Below are 19,354 nucleotides of genomic sequence, written 5' to 3' on the forward strand. Positions count from 1 at the left end.
CGAGAAAATTATTTTAAGCAAGAATTAATTTTTAATAATATTCGACAAGTCAAAAGTTGGGTACGATACTTTTGAGTATGACATAGTAGGGGTACTGACAATTCCCCCTTATGTATGGAAATATTATGACAGCACCCAAAATATCCCATTCAAAGGCATCATACTCCACACGATAAGATGCCTATTACATTATTTTATTTCTACTTAAATAATATATTCATTTTTATAAAAAAAAGTACTTAACACGTCAAACGCCAATACTAAAATTTGTCAATTTTGAAATTCACAAAAAAAAACTTTTCGGTAATGTATGTTTTATAATAATATTATGTATTTAGTTTATTTAATTTTTTTATTTGACAATGAGTTCCAATAGTTAGAGCATTTTAAATATAGCTTTTGATTGAGGTTACTGATGCCCCCCATGGCGCTGCGGTCCAACATGGCGTTTAACATGTTCAAAATGGTAAAAATGCATTTTATGTAGAATATGCAAGAACTCTCAGATTATGCCATTATACTTTTTTATTTTTAAATTTTGTGAACTATCAATTGTTACCACATGTCTATCATAAATCTGAGAGTTCCATGTTGCTAACTTTAACACAATATATTTAAGCTAGAGTTATAATCAAATTTTTATTTGTGATCATTTTCTTAATGTAGCTCAATATTGTACTTAATATTTTGATAACAACTTAATATCATATAATCATAGGTTGGAAAATATATATATTTTACCAATTGTAAGAAATAGGTTGACATAATGTGTACCTAAATCATTATGAACAATTGTCATTAGAAAATGGCAGTAAAACTCAATTGCATATCAAATTAAATCTATTTATTTATATATGTATATATATATATATATATATATATATATATATATATATATATATATATATATATATATATATATATATATATACACATATATATATATATATATATATATATATATATATATATATATATATATATATATATATATATATATGTGTGTATATATTTTTTTATTTAGTGCTGTAAATGATGAATTTTTATAACACTTAATACTATGTATTGCGAATTAATAATTTTGGAAAAGCTAAAGATTCTAGTAAGAACACTTGAGTTAATATTTTTAATGATAATAAATAACAACAATTTTTTCTCACAGTAAAGGATAAAAAAAATATGTCTCAACAAATACAAAGCATCTTATAATACAAAGGGAATTTGGAAATCTGGGCACTCATATGGCTTACGACCTGGCATTGGCTGGCTTGTACACTTTGAAAACTGTGTAACATGACATCCATATTGCCTCAATTCTGGTTACTTAAATATATGAAGTATCTTACTTATCTTAAAAACTGGTATATGGTACCGCCATATGTTGAAAACTTATATGAAATAAATCATTTTCCATATCTGACCATAGGTTAAATTCTTTCAAATTTATTTTCACTTTTTAAGAGACACCTAAAATAGTATTTAAATTCATGTACTTCAAATTTGACTTGTTTATTATTGAGATTTTTAGTTATTGATAGTACTCAAACATTGGATCTAACCTCTAACTTAGTAATATAAAGACTGGTGAAACATTTAACATATGTTGATATATTGTCCTTTGGGGTTAAATCTAGTGTCCAATTATAATGAAATAAAAAAACCTATAGTTTTTTTTTTGGTTACTTCTGATGTTGAAGCCATACATTTTATTTTCAATATCAAAAAAATATTTCACGACAAATTCATGCACTCTAATACTTTTTGTCCGCCTCCGTAGTGTAATGGTCAGCACGCTCGGCTACCGTTCTGGAGGTCCCGGGTTCGATTCCCAAAGGGGGTGAAATAAATATAAGTGATTTTTTCACTGTAATATTTATTCAATATTACCCTGGACTGGTACCTGAAGCTGAAGGCTGATCACCTTTCCTTCGTGTGTAAACGATCAAGATAACACTGCGTTTATATGACGCAGTGCCCTATGCACCATTGGGTGCGGATAAGGGTTAAAAAAAATAAAAAAATAAAAAAAATACTTAATAAGGTGTTGAGAAAAGTTTGTTAGGACAGTTTGCTTGAATACATCCATCTATTACCATCCTTAGGAAATAAATTGTTTGAAAGAGAAATAACAAGTCATACTTCAAGGAGCTTGTTATTAGTTACTTAACTGTTAATAATAACATTTGTAAATAAACATTTATGAAAATACCGCAATACAGTGCCTTAAATGAATTTAAAAACTGATTTCTTTAACAGAAATCCAAAATATCCTATACAATTTACGCATAATATATTAATGTATATAATAAGATTAAAAATATGTTACTATTTAACGTGATATAATAAATATTTAAATGGCAAAGTTAACAATTCAACTGTATCCTCATCATTAATCATTCACAAGAAGTAGAGATACTTCACAATATTAAAATCAATGACTAGAAACATTTAGTACTTAACAAACAGTATAAACTAAGGTTATCATTTTTTATCATTCATAATTAATTATGCTCACATATGTATACAATACTTATATGTAAGAGAATACAGATATTTTATTTACATCATGCATTTTTTAACTAATTATTGTTGTTTCCAATATACATACATACATACATATACATATACATATATATATATATATATATATATATATATATATATATATATATATATATATATATATATATATATATATATATATATATATACATATATATTTAAATTTCAAAAGTATAAATTTATTTCACACTTCTTGGCCAATATAATTTCTAAGGAATGAATAAAGAAATAAACGATTTGCTTGATTTTTCCCAATTAAGATATTTTCTGACAATTTCCCAGTTAAAATATTTTAACATACATACAGTAATATTGTGTAGGATTATTTATATATTTTTTTAAATTTAAATGTTTTCTATCAAAGATGGCAGTGTGTTTAGTAAGAATTTAAATTCTTAAAATTTAGATAGTTATTTAACATTATTTATAACAAGATAAGACATCCTCAGTATTCGGAGATATGAAAGTAATACGTTTTATTATGGTCGTACGTACATATGTATTATTATTTACAATGAAATAAATTTTGAAATATATCGTAATATTTGTGTCGTCTACTTTCGTAATATTTGTGTATAACCTACACTATCGCTAGTGTAATATTTTTATTTCAACTCCCGAATTCACATACATTATTTTGACACTTCTAATAAATGGAAATATGTACATATAATCATGTGATATTTTCATTATACGTAAATAATGTGACAATTTATTAAAATGTGAGAACTTAAGTGATAATTATAATCACATAATTATAAGTATTAAAATAACATATTCCATATAAGTACAGCATATTTGGCAATAAATATTATTGTTTAATCCACAGCTGTTAAGCTTCTATAAGCTTATTTATTCCTAACTCCTATGAGTTAGGAATAAAATGTATGGGAGAGAAATTAGTAAAAAGTAACTCCCGACATTTTCACCAGAACCATTTCATACCTATGGAGGCAAATTCACTACATATGTATTTTCTGAACTTGTTATTTACATATTTATATAAATATATTTTTTAAATATGTATTTAATAATAGTTTAGAAACATAAAATGTACCTGAAATAGGAATTTAATATGTACTTATTTTATAGGCTATCACATTCAAAGTACACTTATTTAACATAAGCTTCACTTTTAAAGTGCACCAAGTCCACATAAGCTACACTTTCAATGTGCACTTAGTCCACATAAGCTACACTTTCAAAGTGCACTTAGTCCACATAAGCTACACTTTTAAAGTGCACCTAGTCCACAAAAGTTACACTTTCAAAGTGCACCAAGTCCACATAAGCTACACTTTCAAAGTGCACTTAGTCCACATAAGCTACACTTTCAAAGTGCACCTAGTCCACATAAGCTACACTTTCAAAGTGCACCTAGTCCACATAAGCTACACTTTCAAAGTGCACCTAGTCCACATAAGCTACACTTTCAAAGTACACTTATTCCACATAAGCTACATGAAAACGACACACATTTTGAAAGGTTTCTTTTACAGACTCATATTTAAATATTTAACAAAATTCTCTAAAGTTAACACAGAAAACTATTGAAATAAATTTGATCCTAATTGCACTTTGGAAGTAATAACCTCTTCATCTGTTGTTTTCTTAATATTTCATATAATAAACAGATAGTATAAATTAAATAAGTACATACAGAGCTTTAATGATATAATGTATGCAGGAAAATAAAGCTAGAATTATAAATATTTATTTGCATTGAAGTATAGGCACAACATATTTCATTATATAAAAAATTAAGAAAATATGGTTGAAAATAAGGTGTTTTATAAATAAAAAATTTTTTTTTTACTTGCTTGCTTTACATAGATGTTAATTCTCTTGACAAATTATTCGAAAAAATAATTATTTCTAGAATGCTAATAATGGAGTAGTTTTTATTTATTCAACATTCATTCCTAAAATTAAATGCATGTATTCCCGGAGAAAAATATGTTTATGAAGGATTCTTCTATTGTGTGTCAAAAAATTGAACAAGACTTTCTGAAATAATCCTTGTAATGAACTTTTTGATAATAAATCAGCAGATAATTATGATAGGCACTTGTTGCAAAGCGCATGCAATCCTCAAAATGGTTATCAGTTCAACGAGTCCGATATTTTGATTTTATGAAATTCGAAGATTTACTGTTTTTCAAATTTGGATATTTTTCTAGTTTCAGCACTGTTTTCTTATAATCATCATTCTCATCAGAGAACACTTGCATGCAATGGTTGATCGCAATTGACCAGTTGGGCATCACAGTTATAAGCGCACGACAGTCAAATTCAAGCTAGATTTTGCACACAGTATTTGCAAATGATGGTGAGGGCATTGAATGTGTTAGACTACATACAGTAGAATGATTAATAGCATTCAATAAACTATCTTTATATTTTTAAATGGATAAATATTACCACAAACTGAATGTCAAATCATTGAGATTTATTTTCAGTTGATCTTGGTACATATTGTGATTGTGAGTAAATATTTTATACTTTTCTTTCCCATATTTTAAAATTGTTATTTTTAGTTATTCCTTTAAAAAAATATATTCTGAGGAAAAGAGCATTTAATTTCAGCAAGTGAATGTAGAATTTCAAAAAAAATATTCCTAAATTATAATATAATATAAGAATAGATAATTGCGCGGCAAGTTAACAAATTATACAGAGCTCACTTGCATGGTAGCCAGTCGTGTAGTAGCAGACTCGAGATCCAAAGAGTCTGACGTCATTTGTGAGTGGCTGTCAGAACTGTCTCCGCTATTCTGTAAGGAATTTGACACCAGAGAAACTTTCTCTTCGTTAATAATGTTGGCAGAACTATCCATTTCTATAATACTCTTTTTCTGCATCAAAGGACTGGGATAATCCCCATTTTCTCCATTGGTTGTAGCGAGGAGGGAACTCTTACTATGCGTCTTGATGATATCTTTTGGCGGCTGCTGAGACTTTTTCACATTCTCAGGTGTGCTAGAATTATTTTTAATGGAAGCAATTTTTTCCTTCATTTCTTTTTCTTTAGTTTTTTTCCCAAGGCCGGGGAACGAAGGTAATTTCGATTTAGAATTTCTAAACGAAGTATTTCTTTGATTCGTATTCATTTCTGTCTCAGTTTCTTCAGTTATAGAGTTCAATCCGTCACCTGCTTCAACGGGATTCGTTCCACCCACTTGTATTGGAATATCGTCTAAAATAACAATTAGTTTTATTATTTGCCAGGAAATATCAAATAAATACTTTTAAGAAAAATAAAGTTATGACAACATGTGAATTAATTGCAGCAGACTGTGAAAAATACAAATTTTCTAATATTTATGATGCTGTAAAATAATCTATGCAAATCAAATCTAGACATATATGTACATATATAAAATGTAAGAAAAACAACCAAGAATGAGATGATAATACTTGGAACTACCAAATACAATCTACAAGCCTGATTGAAACAAAAGTAGATTTTAATACCTGAATGAAGCACAAAAGCCATGCAGAAAAGTAATACAAACAAATACAATTGGAATTTTTGTCATCTCATATTATCTGTAACCGGAGATATTATTTGTGCATTTATTCAGATTGATAAACTATAAATTGATGATCAATAAGTAAATGGTTGAATTGTAACAATGACAGCTCGAATGAAAATATTTAAATAATTTACCTGGTAATTTCTTAGTTCTGAATGAAGCATTTGTGATCATGGACTTTGATACTGTGACAGTCGTTGTGGCTGGAGATAACGCAACACTTATACCCATCGGACCATCACAAGGTTGACCTTAAATCATTCATAAAACAAATTATTTTGTAGCTCGTATCGATCTGATTCACCTATCAAATTATTTATTTATCTAAAACATATACAACTGATGTCGGCAACATTATTAATAATAAATGATGACTTCTAAACAACTCAAAAGTCAAAACGAAAATGATATGGTTTATGATATTAGATTGGTAAAAAGGTGAGAAGTAAATTATAAATGTATATATATTAATACGAAAATGAAAGGAAAGGACAAGAAAAGGGATCAATAAAAAAGATGTGAAAAACGTGATAAGAACTAAGAGGAGCTTTAAAATAATCAATTAAAATAGGATGTTTCTTCTTCTTCCGGTGCCTCTTTGATTACTGGAGGATTAGTGAAAGTTATTGAAGAGGGCAAAATAAAGAGCAGATTCCACTCTCCAACAGCTAGCTCATAAAACAAATAAATGTTTTTTTTTTATAATTGAATGATGTTGATGATTAATAGATATAAAATAAACATACCTGATGGATTTGCTTGTAGAGAATTGGTTACAGCTCCTGTCACCAGTAATACATCGGAGAATCCTTCGTAGGACGCTCTTACTGCTATGTCATTGACAGCCTCGAGGGCTAGGGTATAGAATTCATTAAACATGGCGAAATATGCCCCGTGAACTAATTCCAATAGTAGTTGTGAAGACACGGGGATTCTGGGATGTAAGCTCTGTGTCGGTCTGTGCTCCTCGGGTGTGCTGATAGGTTTCATGTTCAGATTGTTAAAACCCTGAGTTACCAATCTAAAAAAATAATTAATTATGAAATTAATATTTTATTTTGACATGAGTAATTTTTTCTAACTGTTTACATTAACACATTTCGCATGGGAAAGGTATTTCTACCCGTTCGGTCGATTGATGCTTGAGGACGGGAAGTATATTTTTACCTTCTGCGCCGGCCTCATTTCAAAGTCAGAAAAGAAGGAATTACATATTTAATGTTTTTTGTATAAATATTATGCACCAATCTCTTTCCTAAGAGGTCTTAACTATACGTACATAATTATCAAATCTCGTCGCCAGCGGTCCGCAGGCGTAAAAAACACCCATTCGAAATGTGTTAACATAGCAAATAAACAGTAATATAGAGTACATATTCTGTATAGGTTAAGCAACATAAATTGTATGCAATCAGACCTTTCATAACCTAATAATGGAGCTGGAATTAATGTGCAGGTATCGAGTGATCAATTAATTACCTGGAAGCAATGATACAATGCTGCCTGAGAGCTGATTTAGGAAGAAGACTCAGATGTCTATTGAATACAAACAGCAGAGCGGTCATCACTTTGGAGCGGTTTTGAGCATTTAACGCTTCCACTTGCGGTAGTGGACCCCAGTTTACCAACTTTGTGTTACATTCTTCCCATCTCCTGAGAGAACTCTCGGTGAGGAACGCAGGCCCCAAAGTTAGAGGCTAAAAATGTTAATTGTTCATTACATACTTGCTCATTTTCTTACAAGTTTTATTAATGTCTTATTTACATCCGAAGTTGTGAGTAATAATAACATATTACTAATTAATTGATTGATCAACTGAGCAATTTTGTCAGTAATATTTTTACTTTTCCTAAAGTTTAAGACCAATTGAAGTGTCAATTATATGAACTTGTAAATACGGCAACCAAGTCCAAAATGCTAACTAATGTCATAATAATCTAGGAAAACGCTATCAGCATTTGAATGGCTACGAAATATGAATTTTGAAGTTATAATAAATTTATATTGACAAAATTGAATTATTTATATCAATGTCTTTTTTTAGTGATGCGGATATGGCCAAATATAGATTTACACATATCTATAAGTTTTTATTGAATAAAATAATATCAAACTAAAATGACACACTGACAACAACAGCGTATACTGACCTCATGATAAATGGATGCTTGCGCTAAAGATGGAAGCCTGAAAGAAAACACTTTAGGTTTTCCATTCTCATCCATAACTTCTAGATTGTAGAGACCTTAAAAGAATTTGTTGAATTTTAACAATATATTTATACATATATAATATTTATTTAAATAAATTAAACTTTTTTTACAATCAGCAAATGCATGAAGCATAGCTCATAATAAAAAATAATATGAACCATAAACGTACTACATAAAAACAAATGTAAAATTTTATTTATTTCATGGGGTTTATTGGTATTAGTTTAAGTTTTATACTTGTTGTATAATAATTATATTACAGAAGTGGGATACCTTCAATGAAAAAACACAATTTCTTATTTAAGTGTTTTGATTTTGGTTGTGTTCAAAATGAGTATTTTAAAAAGAAACAATGAAATACATACAACATCCATAACATTTCACACTTACCAATCAGTAATGTTTCAATGCATTTATGGTATGTTTTATCACCTTTTACGACAGCGTTAAGATACATGTAAATGAATGACGGCAAAAACTGCAGTGCAAATCTTTGTAAACCATTTTCACGGGATCTATAAAATCCAAAGAGTTGTGTGCAGATTGGTTCCAGTAACTATAACATAAAATTATACATAATTTAAAAATAACTACTGTAATTATAAACTGACAACTAATCACACCATTCAATTACATAAATGTGCTTCTGAAATGATATATGATTTATTTAAATATAAAAAATTAATTGCGATCACTACAAAAAAATATTGAATTACTAAATAAAATATTGGCAATAAATCACACCGTATTCATTACCTGGTCGTATATTAATTATTTTTTTATGTATTTATTTACATATATAAAAAGATAAATAATGGCTAAGGTGGACACATTGTCATCAAAGATTTTCATTCTATCTGCTTTTTTTTTAACATTTTGACTGCCAACTACGAGATAACTCGTAGACTGCGTTCTTTGCTAGGACGCTGACTACGAGTTATCTCGTAATGTGTTTACTTGCCATATTCGTACAGCTACAATAAAATTCGAAGTATATCAGTGCTAATATGGATAGATGGCTTCTGGGAAGAGAACAAAAAATCAATGCTGGCTTACATAAACAGACAATTTATTAACCTTTTCCATTCTGACCATTTTTTCTCATAACTGATCAGCTACTCTGATAAAAAAAATGTGACGTTTTTCTGCCATTAAAATAGATATTTTGGTTTCCTTTTTTTAAGACACTCTGTCTGGCAATTCGTATGACCATGCTAATTAAGAATAACTGTATTTATCTTAAATATTTTTTGGTAGAATATACTTGGGTGATAGAGAACTCAGTGATTAAAGTTATAACTGCGCCGGGCCAGACATTGTGGCCCATGGAGCTGCCTACTAGAATCATACGGGTCAGAATGTCTGGCCTACAGAGTGGTAAGAGTTAATAAATGAACACAAAACATAATTATAAATTTTTATTAAAAATCAAGTAAAATAATATTTTTAAAGAATTGTATTTTTAGATCGGAATTTCGAAAATTTCCTTGGAAGTTAATGTGTTAATATTACAATTTACAAACAAGTAATAAAATTGTATGAACAATTTTCGATGCAACCTAATAAAAAAGTTTTTTTTTGCACATACTCGTAATAAGTCACAGTACCTCGTGATTTTTTGTTCTTTCTTCTAAAACAGTGTATATGGCTTCAACAACATCTTGGCTTTGGTCATGTTCAGCAGCAAAACTGTGCAATTCAACCGGATCCAAGGCTGCCCAGTCAGCCAGCCATTCTAAAACCACTTGTTCACCCATAGAACTATCACAGGAATCCCTAAAATAAAATAATGACTAAAATTATGGATTGATTCATAGTGAGAAACCAAATACATATAGGTTGTAAAAAAGTTCTTTCCACTCTTATACCAAACTACGTAATTGAATAAATTAGAAGGATTATCGTTTTAAATTATTTATAAAAAATATATTTAAAAAAAAAACTATCTTTATTTCACTCTGTTATAATAAGTGTACAAACCGTGACATCGTAGTGATTTGGTTTGCCACCGATAAAGTGGCTTATATAATAAGCACAGCACAAAAATGATAGCGATATTTATAAAATCATCATTCACTATTTGCACTTAAGGAAAATAAAATTTCATTAACTACTTTTGTGTAAATCGCGACTAAGCTCCGCAGAAATTTTGACACATTTGACAAGTAATAATTATAATTTTTAATCTTTACACTTCGTTCGCACCCTTACGGCTCTATAAAAATACACATAATGTAATAAACAATTTTATAAAGCAAGGCAAAATTTCAATTTCGACTCTAAAAAAGCTGGTTTAAAATCTATAATTGAATACCAATCATAAAAAGGCAGTGTTGCTATTATATGTAAAGTACCCACAGTCATAGATATGTAAACTTCTATCGAGATTTTGAAGAGAAATGTCAAAACCGAAAATTTCTCCTTTTAATTTTTTCGGTATTAAGAGTCCCGGGGCACGTCTATTTAGTCATGTCGGTTTGTGTTTTTTTAATGGATATTCTGTAAATGTTTTATAAAACAATCCGGTCTTTTCTATTCTTTTACTTCCGATATATAATAACACAACTTTCATTCAGCACCATGTTGACATAGTAAGTACTTATCTCGCATTTGTATTTTAGGTTATGGCTTACATGTTTTACATAACATTTAATTTGTAAATACATTGCCACAAACTTCAATTTATGATGTATTTTATGTTTATTGTCTAAAAATATATCGTATGCAACGTTTGTTGTTTATTTGTATTGCTATTTCAGGTTATAATGCTGTCAACATGATGTCATTACCATTATATAAAAACTGTGGTCTATGTGGTCGAGCTGCTTTAGTTAATTTCAGTAGAATCAATTATAATAACGTAAGTTTTTTTTTTATATTCTTACTTTTTCTTCCAATGTCTAATTGACTTTTAAAGTCAGTAAATAGTTCGTTTTGAAAATGTTAATCATCTACTTTGATATTGTATTCATATTTCAATTTTAATTACAGCATCATGGGATAAAACTGAAACCACTTTTAGTTGGATGGAGCACACCATTAAACAGAAATGTGTTTCTAACCAATAGCTTTAGAGCATCGAGCTATGAACCAGCTGTCATAAAAGCACCGAAGAAAGACGCTCCACCAGAAGAACAATGGCAAAAAACTCCTTTATTAGAAGCAGGAAAACTTGGGCAGTACTGTCTGATGCTGTCTAAAATACGACTCACATGTAAATATACTTTCCGGTTTTACTTACTCTTTAATCCAAAAAGATATATGTATATATAAGAGTGGCAATATACATTAACCTTTTAACCGCGTTAACTTTGTTCCTGAGAGACGCCCGTGCACGGCAGTGTTTTGCCGTTTTTTAAATGATTACTTTTATCATGTATTTAGTTAAGAAAGGATTTATTTTCCTAAACAAAAACGTTCAATGGGATTCATTGTGCCTTTTTAATACACTTGTGTCGCATTATTCTTGAAATATATCGTAATATAACAAATTAGATCGTAACATAAATAAATCAAAGCACGCATCGTGTGTCACTCTTACCCACTGGCGATGCGTAGCGTCGAGAGTGAGACAGATATAGGGCATGATTATGGTGCGGACTAATTACCGACCGCAAGAAAAATCAGGGATCTGTTCTTTTATTTATCCTTGTGATGTTACAAATTATTCAGTATTATTATTATTATTATTATTATAATTATTATGTCAGATATTTCAACAGATGTCATAAGGCCGAGGATTGACGTATTATTTTATCCAAAGTTCCACACCATGAAAAATCCCTCCAAGTTGAACTGAGGTTCGAAACTTGGAGCAAAGTAAAAACACATACGGTTATGTCAGCCGCATACGGGGAATGTTTTGTGAAAACACATACGGTTATGCGAGCCGCGTGGATCCGGTTAAGTGTGCTTTGTGTTGTGCATAGTCTTTATATTTTTAGCAAGTAAGTTAATGAACATTCTATTTTACTGATTTATAATGTGTTGTGAAATCGAATTTCAATTAATTTTCAGCTTTGGTGGTAATAACATCTATGGCGGGATATGCGCTAGCTCCCGCTCCGTTTGATCCTCTAACATTTGCCCTGTGCTCCGTTGGAACTGGTTTGGTATCATGTGCTGCCAACTCCATCAATCAATTTTTCGAAGTGCCCTTTGATGCTCAAATGTCTAGAACCAAAAATCGAGTTCTAGTGCGTGGTTTGCTCTTGTAAGTACTCGCTCTTTGAATCGCAAGACAGCTTAACTCAAATTTGTATAATTTACAATAAATGCCGTTGCACCAATAAGCATGGATAATCCATAAGTACAATATTGTATATATATATATATATATATATATATATATATATATATATATATATATATATATATATATATATATATATATATATATATATATATATATATATATATATATATATATATATATATATATATATATATATATATCTTCATATAAAAGTCACACAATGTTTTAAAAGTCAAATCATGTTTTCAGACCTTACCACGCTGTGTCATTTGCTGCATTGAGTGCCACTACCGGCTTAAGTCTTCTCTACTTTGGTGTAAATGGCCTGACAGCGTGCTTGGGAGCAGGAAATCTAGTTCTTTACACTTGTGTTTATACACCTCTAAAACGCATGTCAATTATCAACACATGGGTTGGCTCTTGTGGTGAGTAAATTAACTAACTATCGTAATGAGTATTTTGTATGCAGACATTAATCACAAAAGTAAATACTGCTAAAAATAGCATGCAGAATTTAGCATTCAAAGATAGATCCACAGTTTACGAAAAGATATTATGTATGTGGTAAAATACCTTTATTATAATATAATTTTTTGTCACACTATTATAATACAACACATAATAAAAAATCATTTCAATATTTTAACTTTCTTCTGGAAAGGAATACCTGGCACAATAGTATTGTTTGACAAGATTGTGGCATTTAAATGTTACTTTATTTCTATATTCAACAGTTGGTGCTATTCCTCCTTTAATGGGCTGGGCAGCCTGTAATGGCTCTCTGGGAGTTGGAGCCGGGCTGTTAGGCTTATTGCTGTACTCCTGGCAGTTCCCTCACTTCAATGCCCTCTCGTGGAACCTCCGCCCAGACTATTCAAGAGCTGGATACAGAATGATGGCTGTTACTGATCCAGGTAATAGTCCAATATAATTGTACCAAAAGGCTATAATCTATAATCCATATGATAATCTATCATGGCACCTATTTTAAGTGCTGAATGCATAGAAAATATTAAGTTATTTTAAAATCCATTGGTTTAAATAAAAATATATATTCTCATTAAATTTATTACGATACACTGTGAATCTCCTTAATGCGATGAAAAAACTCTATAAATATTCTGTTTATGTGTGTTCATACCTTCTTTTCACATAGATATTTTCACAAAATTGTGTCTATCCAATTACGTGTCATATGCAGTCGCAGATAAGGGTCACAAAAATGTACTTACCTTCAAAATATTAGCCGTTCTACAATAATTTACAATTGAATGACATATAACTAATGAAAAATGATAATTTCTTAGCGCTTTGCCGAAGAGTTGCTTTTCGACACACGGCCATCATCACGGCTGCTTGTTGTGCCGCCCCGTACCTGGATGTGACCAATACATGGTTTGCATTAGAATCCCTACCCCTGAATGGATACTTTATGTACTTAGGTATGTACACTTTATTTAGAAATTTGATTACTTTATTTAATAACAGGCTGCCTACAAAATATATTTAGAACAAAATACAAATACATTTTTCCTTTTTTTTTAATTAATAATTGTATTTTTTTTTTTTTTTACATAATAATATTTTTCTTAACCTGTTAACCGGGCGGTCCGCTGTCCAATTACCCAACTTGTAACGGGTGCGAAAATAGGTAGGTAAGTGTAAGTACGTACCCATCACTGCTCACCCAGAACACGTCTACCACTCTCAATAGCGAAATGATACTGATTCACTCCGTGTCTTAAATTCATGTCGAGACATGTATGGATGACTAATACCTTTGTTGTTCGAAAAATATACGGCCCGCCCGTTCCAGGGCGCAACATATATTTCAAGGATGTATTCATATGTTCTACCCGTACCCGATATTGTTTACGTTTGACATATTTATGCGTCCCGCCCGGTTACAGGTTAATAATTTGATAACTTCATAAGGCCAGATACGCTCCAGAAAAAAAAGAACATGTTGTTTTTTTATATTTTTGAACACAGTGTTTTTTTACAGGCTGGCAATTCAATGAAAAATCAGATAGCAACAGTTCGCGAAAACTTTTCCGGTTTTCTCTTATTCATCTTCCCGCATTGATGTTTCTCTTTCTGGTGAATAAAAAGCATTGGAGCTCCAGTGCTGATATTCCAGAATCAGCCTCCAAAGAAGTTATCTCTTCGCAAGGAATTATAAATCCAGAGAAGAAATTTAAATCAATATTACCCCGGGGACCCATAGTAACGGCTCAGGATGATTTACTTATTTCTGGAACAGAGGAAGTAGTTTCCACACGTTCAAATATACTTTGAACTAATTGTGATTTTAGTTAAATAATGTAGGCAAAAATTACTTTAATTTATACATGTACATTATTTATAACCAAAATATGTAGTTTAGATGAAGTAAAGATTCTTTATTCTCACATATTTTGTTATAAAGAGTGATAAAATAGACATAGGTCTTCTAGGCAAGTTTAGACGAAATCCAAATCTATGGAATCAATGTCAAAAATTGACCTGAACCAAATTGACCTCAATTATTGACCGTTCCTAACCTCTTTGCATAATTCATTTATGTAATTAAACTTTTTTTGTGACTTTAGCAAATGACAATACAAGTAAATGTTCATCTTAGAATTTGCATCTGTTTGTGGCTTTAGTTTCTTTGTTGGACACTAACGACGTTTACAGCTTAGACCCAATGAAATATCTACATTTGATTTTCTAAAATCTCCATTCATTTTTAAATCCTGGAATGTAATTTTCTCAACTAAATGTGTCACAGGTTACCATTTTTAGTAAAATAAGTCCTAAGAAGAATGTATTACAGTAGAATCGCGATATAAGTAATCGCGATATATCGAAAAATGACGTATATCGAAAAAAAAAACCAAATTTATTCCCTAAAACTAATTTTTCATACAAAAATGCATTTATATAACGAAATCCCGTTATTATGTACAACAAAATCACTTTTGTCCCGTACGAAAAAGTGCCAATACATTTAAGTAAATTTATAACAAATAAAAAATGTTATGATAAAAATATTTCAAAGCCGCGCCGCCGCGGCGCCGCGCGGAAATAAAAAATATTAAGATAAAATTATTCAAGCCGCGCCGCCGCATGCGGATGGTTTTATGGCGATTTTTAAAAGTAATTCAATACAATATCCCATCAGCTTGAGTAATTAGTAATTAGAGTCAATGAGTCAGTGAAATGATTTACTTTAGCAATAATAATTCTTTAGTTGTGTCGCCTACTTTCAAAATTCGCTAGATCCAGTTTTATAAGATTTTAAAATAAATACTCTATCGGAATGCCAGTTGTGGTTTTTATTGTTCAAAATTTTTAAATACTTGAAAACCCCGCTAAAAAATACTTAAAAACAGCGTTGTATTTCAAATTCCGATATATTCATGAAACTTGCCTTCTGACCCATATCCGTCAATCAGAGAGCGGAGATAGGTCAAAAGTTAAGATGACGTCATTATCGATTTGTGTCTCGTGTTTTTTTTTGAGTACTGAAAAACTTTCCAAAAAAATGAGAAAATTCTCTATTTTAAAATATTTTATATAAAGATAAACAAATCTTTGAAACATAAATGTTATCCGGAGAATTTGGATTTTTTTTGTAAAATCGACTTATATGGATCTGGCGGATTTTGAAAGTAGGCGAAGTAGTTATAATCTCTCTTCTTATTTCAATGAAATTATTTCTGTAGGCCATAAATATTCTCAAGTATATTCTCTCCCATAATCAGTCCACCTGCTTATCTCAATGGTAGACAATAATAATTCTCAAATTACAATCCATCTTTTTATCTCAATGAAATGATTCTGTTGACAATAATAATCCTCAAATTGCATCCGTCTTTTATCTACATCGTAAGGGCATTTGTCCACTACACGGAATAATTTTACCGTCCGTCCGACACGTCAGTTTGCGTTTTAAAACGACGATTTTACGATCGAATTTACGCGCAACGTGTTCACGCACCGATCAAGAGCTCCGATCCGAAGAAAGATGGACAAAAGCACAAGCCAATCCAAGCCAATCGTCATTTTAAAACGCTAACTGACGTGCCGGACAGTAAAATTACACGGAATTTCGGGTAGTGGACAAGCGCCCTAAGTGGGGCGTAGTGTCGGGTAAGACAATCTGCACACTATTGGACTAGCGGAGTAACGTGTTACGACGTACGACATGCACGCATACTTACAAAGCACGCCACACGCGCAAACACAGAAACGTTTGTGTATTTTTACGATTTTATGTTAAGATTTGATTCCCGATTTTTTTACAAATTATTTATTTCCGTCGCTGCAAATGAATGACATTATGAATAACATTTACCAGACCCAACATTACAAAATTGTTTTATTTAAACTTTAAATATGGCCAATAAAAGCAACTAGGAATATTAAATATGACGGACAATTTGGACAAATACGAATTTGTCCGTTTTATACGGATTTTGAAGGAATAAAGAGATCAAACGGAATTTGAAGGATTATAACGGAATTTTAACGGATTTTAGGAAATTTTTAGCGACGGCGAAAAAAAATTCATCGCGTAAATTTTGGAAAAAAAATTTTTTTCGCCGTCTCGTAATTTCGCAATTTCGTAATTTCGCAATCTCAATATCGAAAACTACTCTTTGACGTCTGACAACACTGGCCGTCAGTAGCGCGCAAGCCATTCTCGTTCCCGGCTTTGGCGGCTACTTGTGATATTATTATTATTATATTTGATGTTATTATTCTCATTTTCAGATGCATATTTACCAGACCCAACATTACAAAATTGTTATATTTCAACTTTAAATATGGCCAGTAAAAGCAACTATGAATATTTACGTTTTTCCTGTTTTAAAATCACATTCTCATATTGTGTACAAAATACATACGAGTATCATCGATTCCCGCGGCACTTTTATCACCGTAAGGTTAATAAGAAAACTAGTGAAAATATGTAGATATTCAGTTCCCTATGGCCCCCTTCTCCTTTGTTTGCAGAACTTGCGATCTTTTTGAAAAGCCGCGCAACATTTTTTGCAACGGCGCGCAACATATACATACTAAGTATGATTTAAAAAAATTCGTTATATGTGGGAATTCGTTATTACGAATTAATATTTTTTGTTCCCTTGGATTTCGTTATATCGCGATTCTACTGTATATTATTTAATTTTATAAAATGTAAATCTTTTTATCATTGAACACAATATTATATTTTCTGTTCTTTTATCAAACTCTTTTTTATTATTTATATTTTTTAACCTCAAGCATTTTAAAGTTAATTTAATAGTTATTAAAAATGCTTATTGTGTTGTTTTCTTTTGACTAGATACAAACACATAGGAATTAATTTGTATATTTCAATATAACACTTGTTGAGAAAATATGAATAAAGGTTATATATGATTGAATAGTGTGGCATCCTGTTCTGTTCACTGCATATTTTTATGCATTTAGCCTTATTAAATGCCATTAAAGAGCGTAGAAAAATTAAGTAAATTATATTCATACACACACACATAATTGAATAGTGTTTTTATGCTATGAATTAGCAAATGTTTATAAATAAAACTTATGTTTTTGTTGTATAGAGGAAAGTGTATTATGCATTTTTTTTTATTTTGTAGATCCAAGAAATTTTGACAACAGAAAAAAACTTTTATTACTGTTTATTTTGTGTGTACTCAACAATTGTTGGCAATTATCAGTAATCACTTACAATACAATATGGATTTCAAAGTGTTGTTTTTCCATAAATATGACTCATTGCATCACTGTGTTCCTCGGCATAGGCATATAAAATGTTATTTATATAATTATAATAAACCGTATTTCAAATCAGAATTATCTTAAATTTCTTCTTTCATTTACAGTTGCAATTACGTATTTTGTATTAGTGTTTATGATTTTCTATGCTATTTTTTTGCTTTGTTAATTATATAAATACATTGAAACAAAAAAAATTAGCTACCATTAAAAATTTACAAATATTCTTATGGTTTTTTTTTTACATGTTTTCATCTGCTCTGGAATTCCATAAGTTAATGCTTTAACTTTGTAGTGTAGATGATTAAAATAGTTCTTTTTAACACCCTGGATCGCAAGAGGCATAATAACAAGTATTCGAAAAAGGGACAAGTTACATACAAAATGTTATGAATCATCTATATGACATACCTATACCGAAACTGTACAATGTTGCTGTACTTTATCATATTAATTTTAAAATAAAAAATATGACTGCTAGATAGTCCACAAGAAGTGTTTAAAGTATGTCACCCCACCAAAATAAAGATAACCAGAGATTGTTCTTGTTGCAATGTCTCTTTTGTTCATATAATCTATGTACCTATAAATTTCTCACTGCCTATCAATGTAGTTTGTCTTTTTATATTACAAACTTTGTTTTATGATGTATCTTTTTTAATAATTGTTTTTTATTAAAATTATTATTGGTATTTAAAAGATATGTATATTATTATAATGTTAAATTATTGTCTTGTAATAGTTTTTTTAGTGAGGCATTCATTAAATTAAGTTTAAAAATCCAAAAGATATTAGAAATAAATGTCCAGAAGTAAAGTTGAAGTCATCTACACTACATAGTTGATCTGTTTACTTATATATCAAATCCCAGCCTTGGGGTTCAACTGCGGATTTTATAACTTAATGCTATTGTTATTTTGTTTACAGTTGTAAATATATTTATTTTTCAATAAAATAAAATTGACATGATGTTTTCCTGACAATTATTATTCATTACCCTTTATCACTTAACAGA

At 30.1% G+C, this 19,354-nt stretch overlaps 2 protein-coding genes across 2 annotated transcripts; one reads left to right on the forward strand and one right to left on the reverse strand.

Moving 5' to 3' along the window:
- Nucleotides 1-4,366: 4,366 nt before the first annotated feature.
- Hyccin (PI4KA lipid kinase complex subunit hyccin) lies at nt 4,367-10,475 on the reverse strand. The gene is made up of 8 exons (XM_088264764.1): nt 10,293-10,475; nt 9,920-10,088; nt 8,703-8,868; nt 8,250-8,344; nt 7,578-7,795; nt 6,845-7,119; nt 6,233-6,349; nt 4,367-5,758 (listed from the first exon to the last, which is right to left on the reverse strand). The coding sequence occupies exons 1-8, from the start codon at nt 10,298-10,300 to the stop codon at nt 5,232-5,234; spliced, it is 1,575 nt and encodes a 524-aa protein (XP_088120890.1). The 5' UTR covers nt 10,301-10,475; the 3' UTR covers nt 4,367-5,231.
- A 226-nt stretch (nt 10,476-10,701) lies between these two features.
- Nucleotides 10,702-15,381, forward strand: Cox10 (Cytochrome c oxidase assembly factor 10). Its single transcript, XM_088264831.1, has 8 exons — nt 10,702-10,903; nt 11,072-11,172; nt 11,304-11,526; nt 12,330-12,525; nt 12,817-12,992; nt 13,302-13,481; nt 13,875-14,009; nt 14,573-15,381. Exons 2-8 carry the CDS (start codon nt 11,089-11,091, stop codon nt 14,863-14,865), a joined length of 1,287 nt encoding a protein of 428 aa, XP_088120957.1. The 5' UTR covers nt 10,702-10,903; nt 11,072-11,088; the 3' UTR covers nt 14,866-15,381.
- The last annotated feature ends 3,973 nt before the right edge of the window (nt 15,382-19,354 follow it).

This window comes from Brachycentrus maculatus, unplaced genomic scaffold (genome assembly GCF_059751285.1).
Source record: "Brachycentrus maculatus isolate JH-2025_06_01 unplaced genomic scaffold, ASM5975128v1 h1tg000238l, whole genome shotgun sequence".
Taxonomy (NCBI): domain Eukaryota; kingdom Metazoa; phylum Arthropoda; class Insecta; order Trichoptera; family Brachycentridae; genus Brachycentrus; species Brachycentrus maculatus.

What these genes read in the sequence shown, in the direction of transcription:
- Hyccin (XM_088264764.1), bottom strand. An exon ending in CATTGTATCATTGCTTCCAG is followed by an intron (nt 7,120 to 7,577) that starts GTAATTAATTGA and finishes TTATTTTTTTAG; the next exon opens with ATTGGTAACTCAGGGTTTTA. An exon ending in TCTACAAGCAAATCCATCAG is followed by an intron (nt 6,350 to 6,844) that starts GTATGTTTATTT and finishes GAATGATTTAAG; the next exon opens with GTCAACCTTGTGATGGTCCG.
- Cox10 (XM_088264831.1), top strand. Translation starts at nt 11,089, where the DNA reads ATGATGTCATTACCATTATATAAAAACTGTGGTCTATGTGGTCGAGCT. An exon ending in GTCTAAAATACGACTCACAT is followed by an intron (nt 11,527 to 12,329) that starts GTAAATATACTT and finishes ATTAATTTTCAG; the next exon opens with CTTTGGTGGTAATAACATCT. An exon ending in CACATGGGTTGGCTCTTGTG is followed by an intron (nt 12,993 to 13,301) that starts GTGAGTAAATTA and finishes TATATTCAACAG; the next exon opens with TTGGTGCTATTCCTCCTTTA.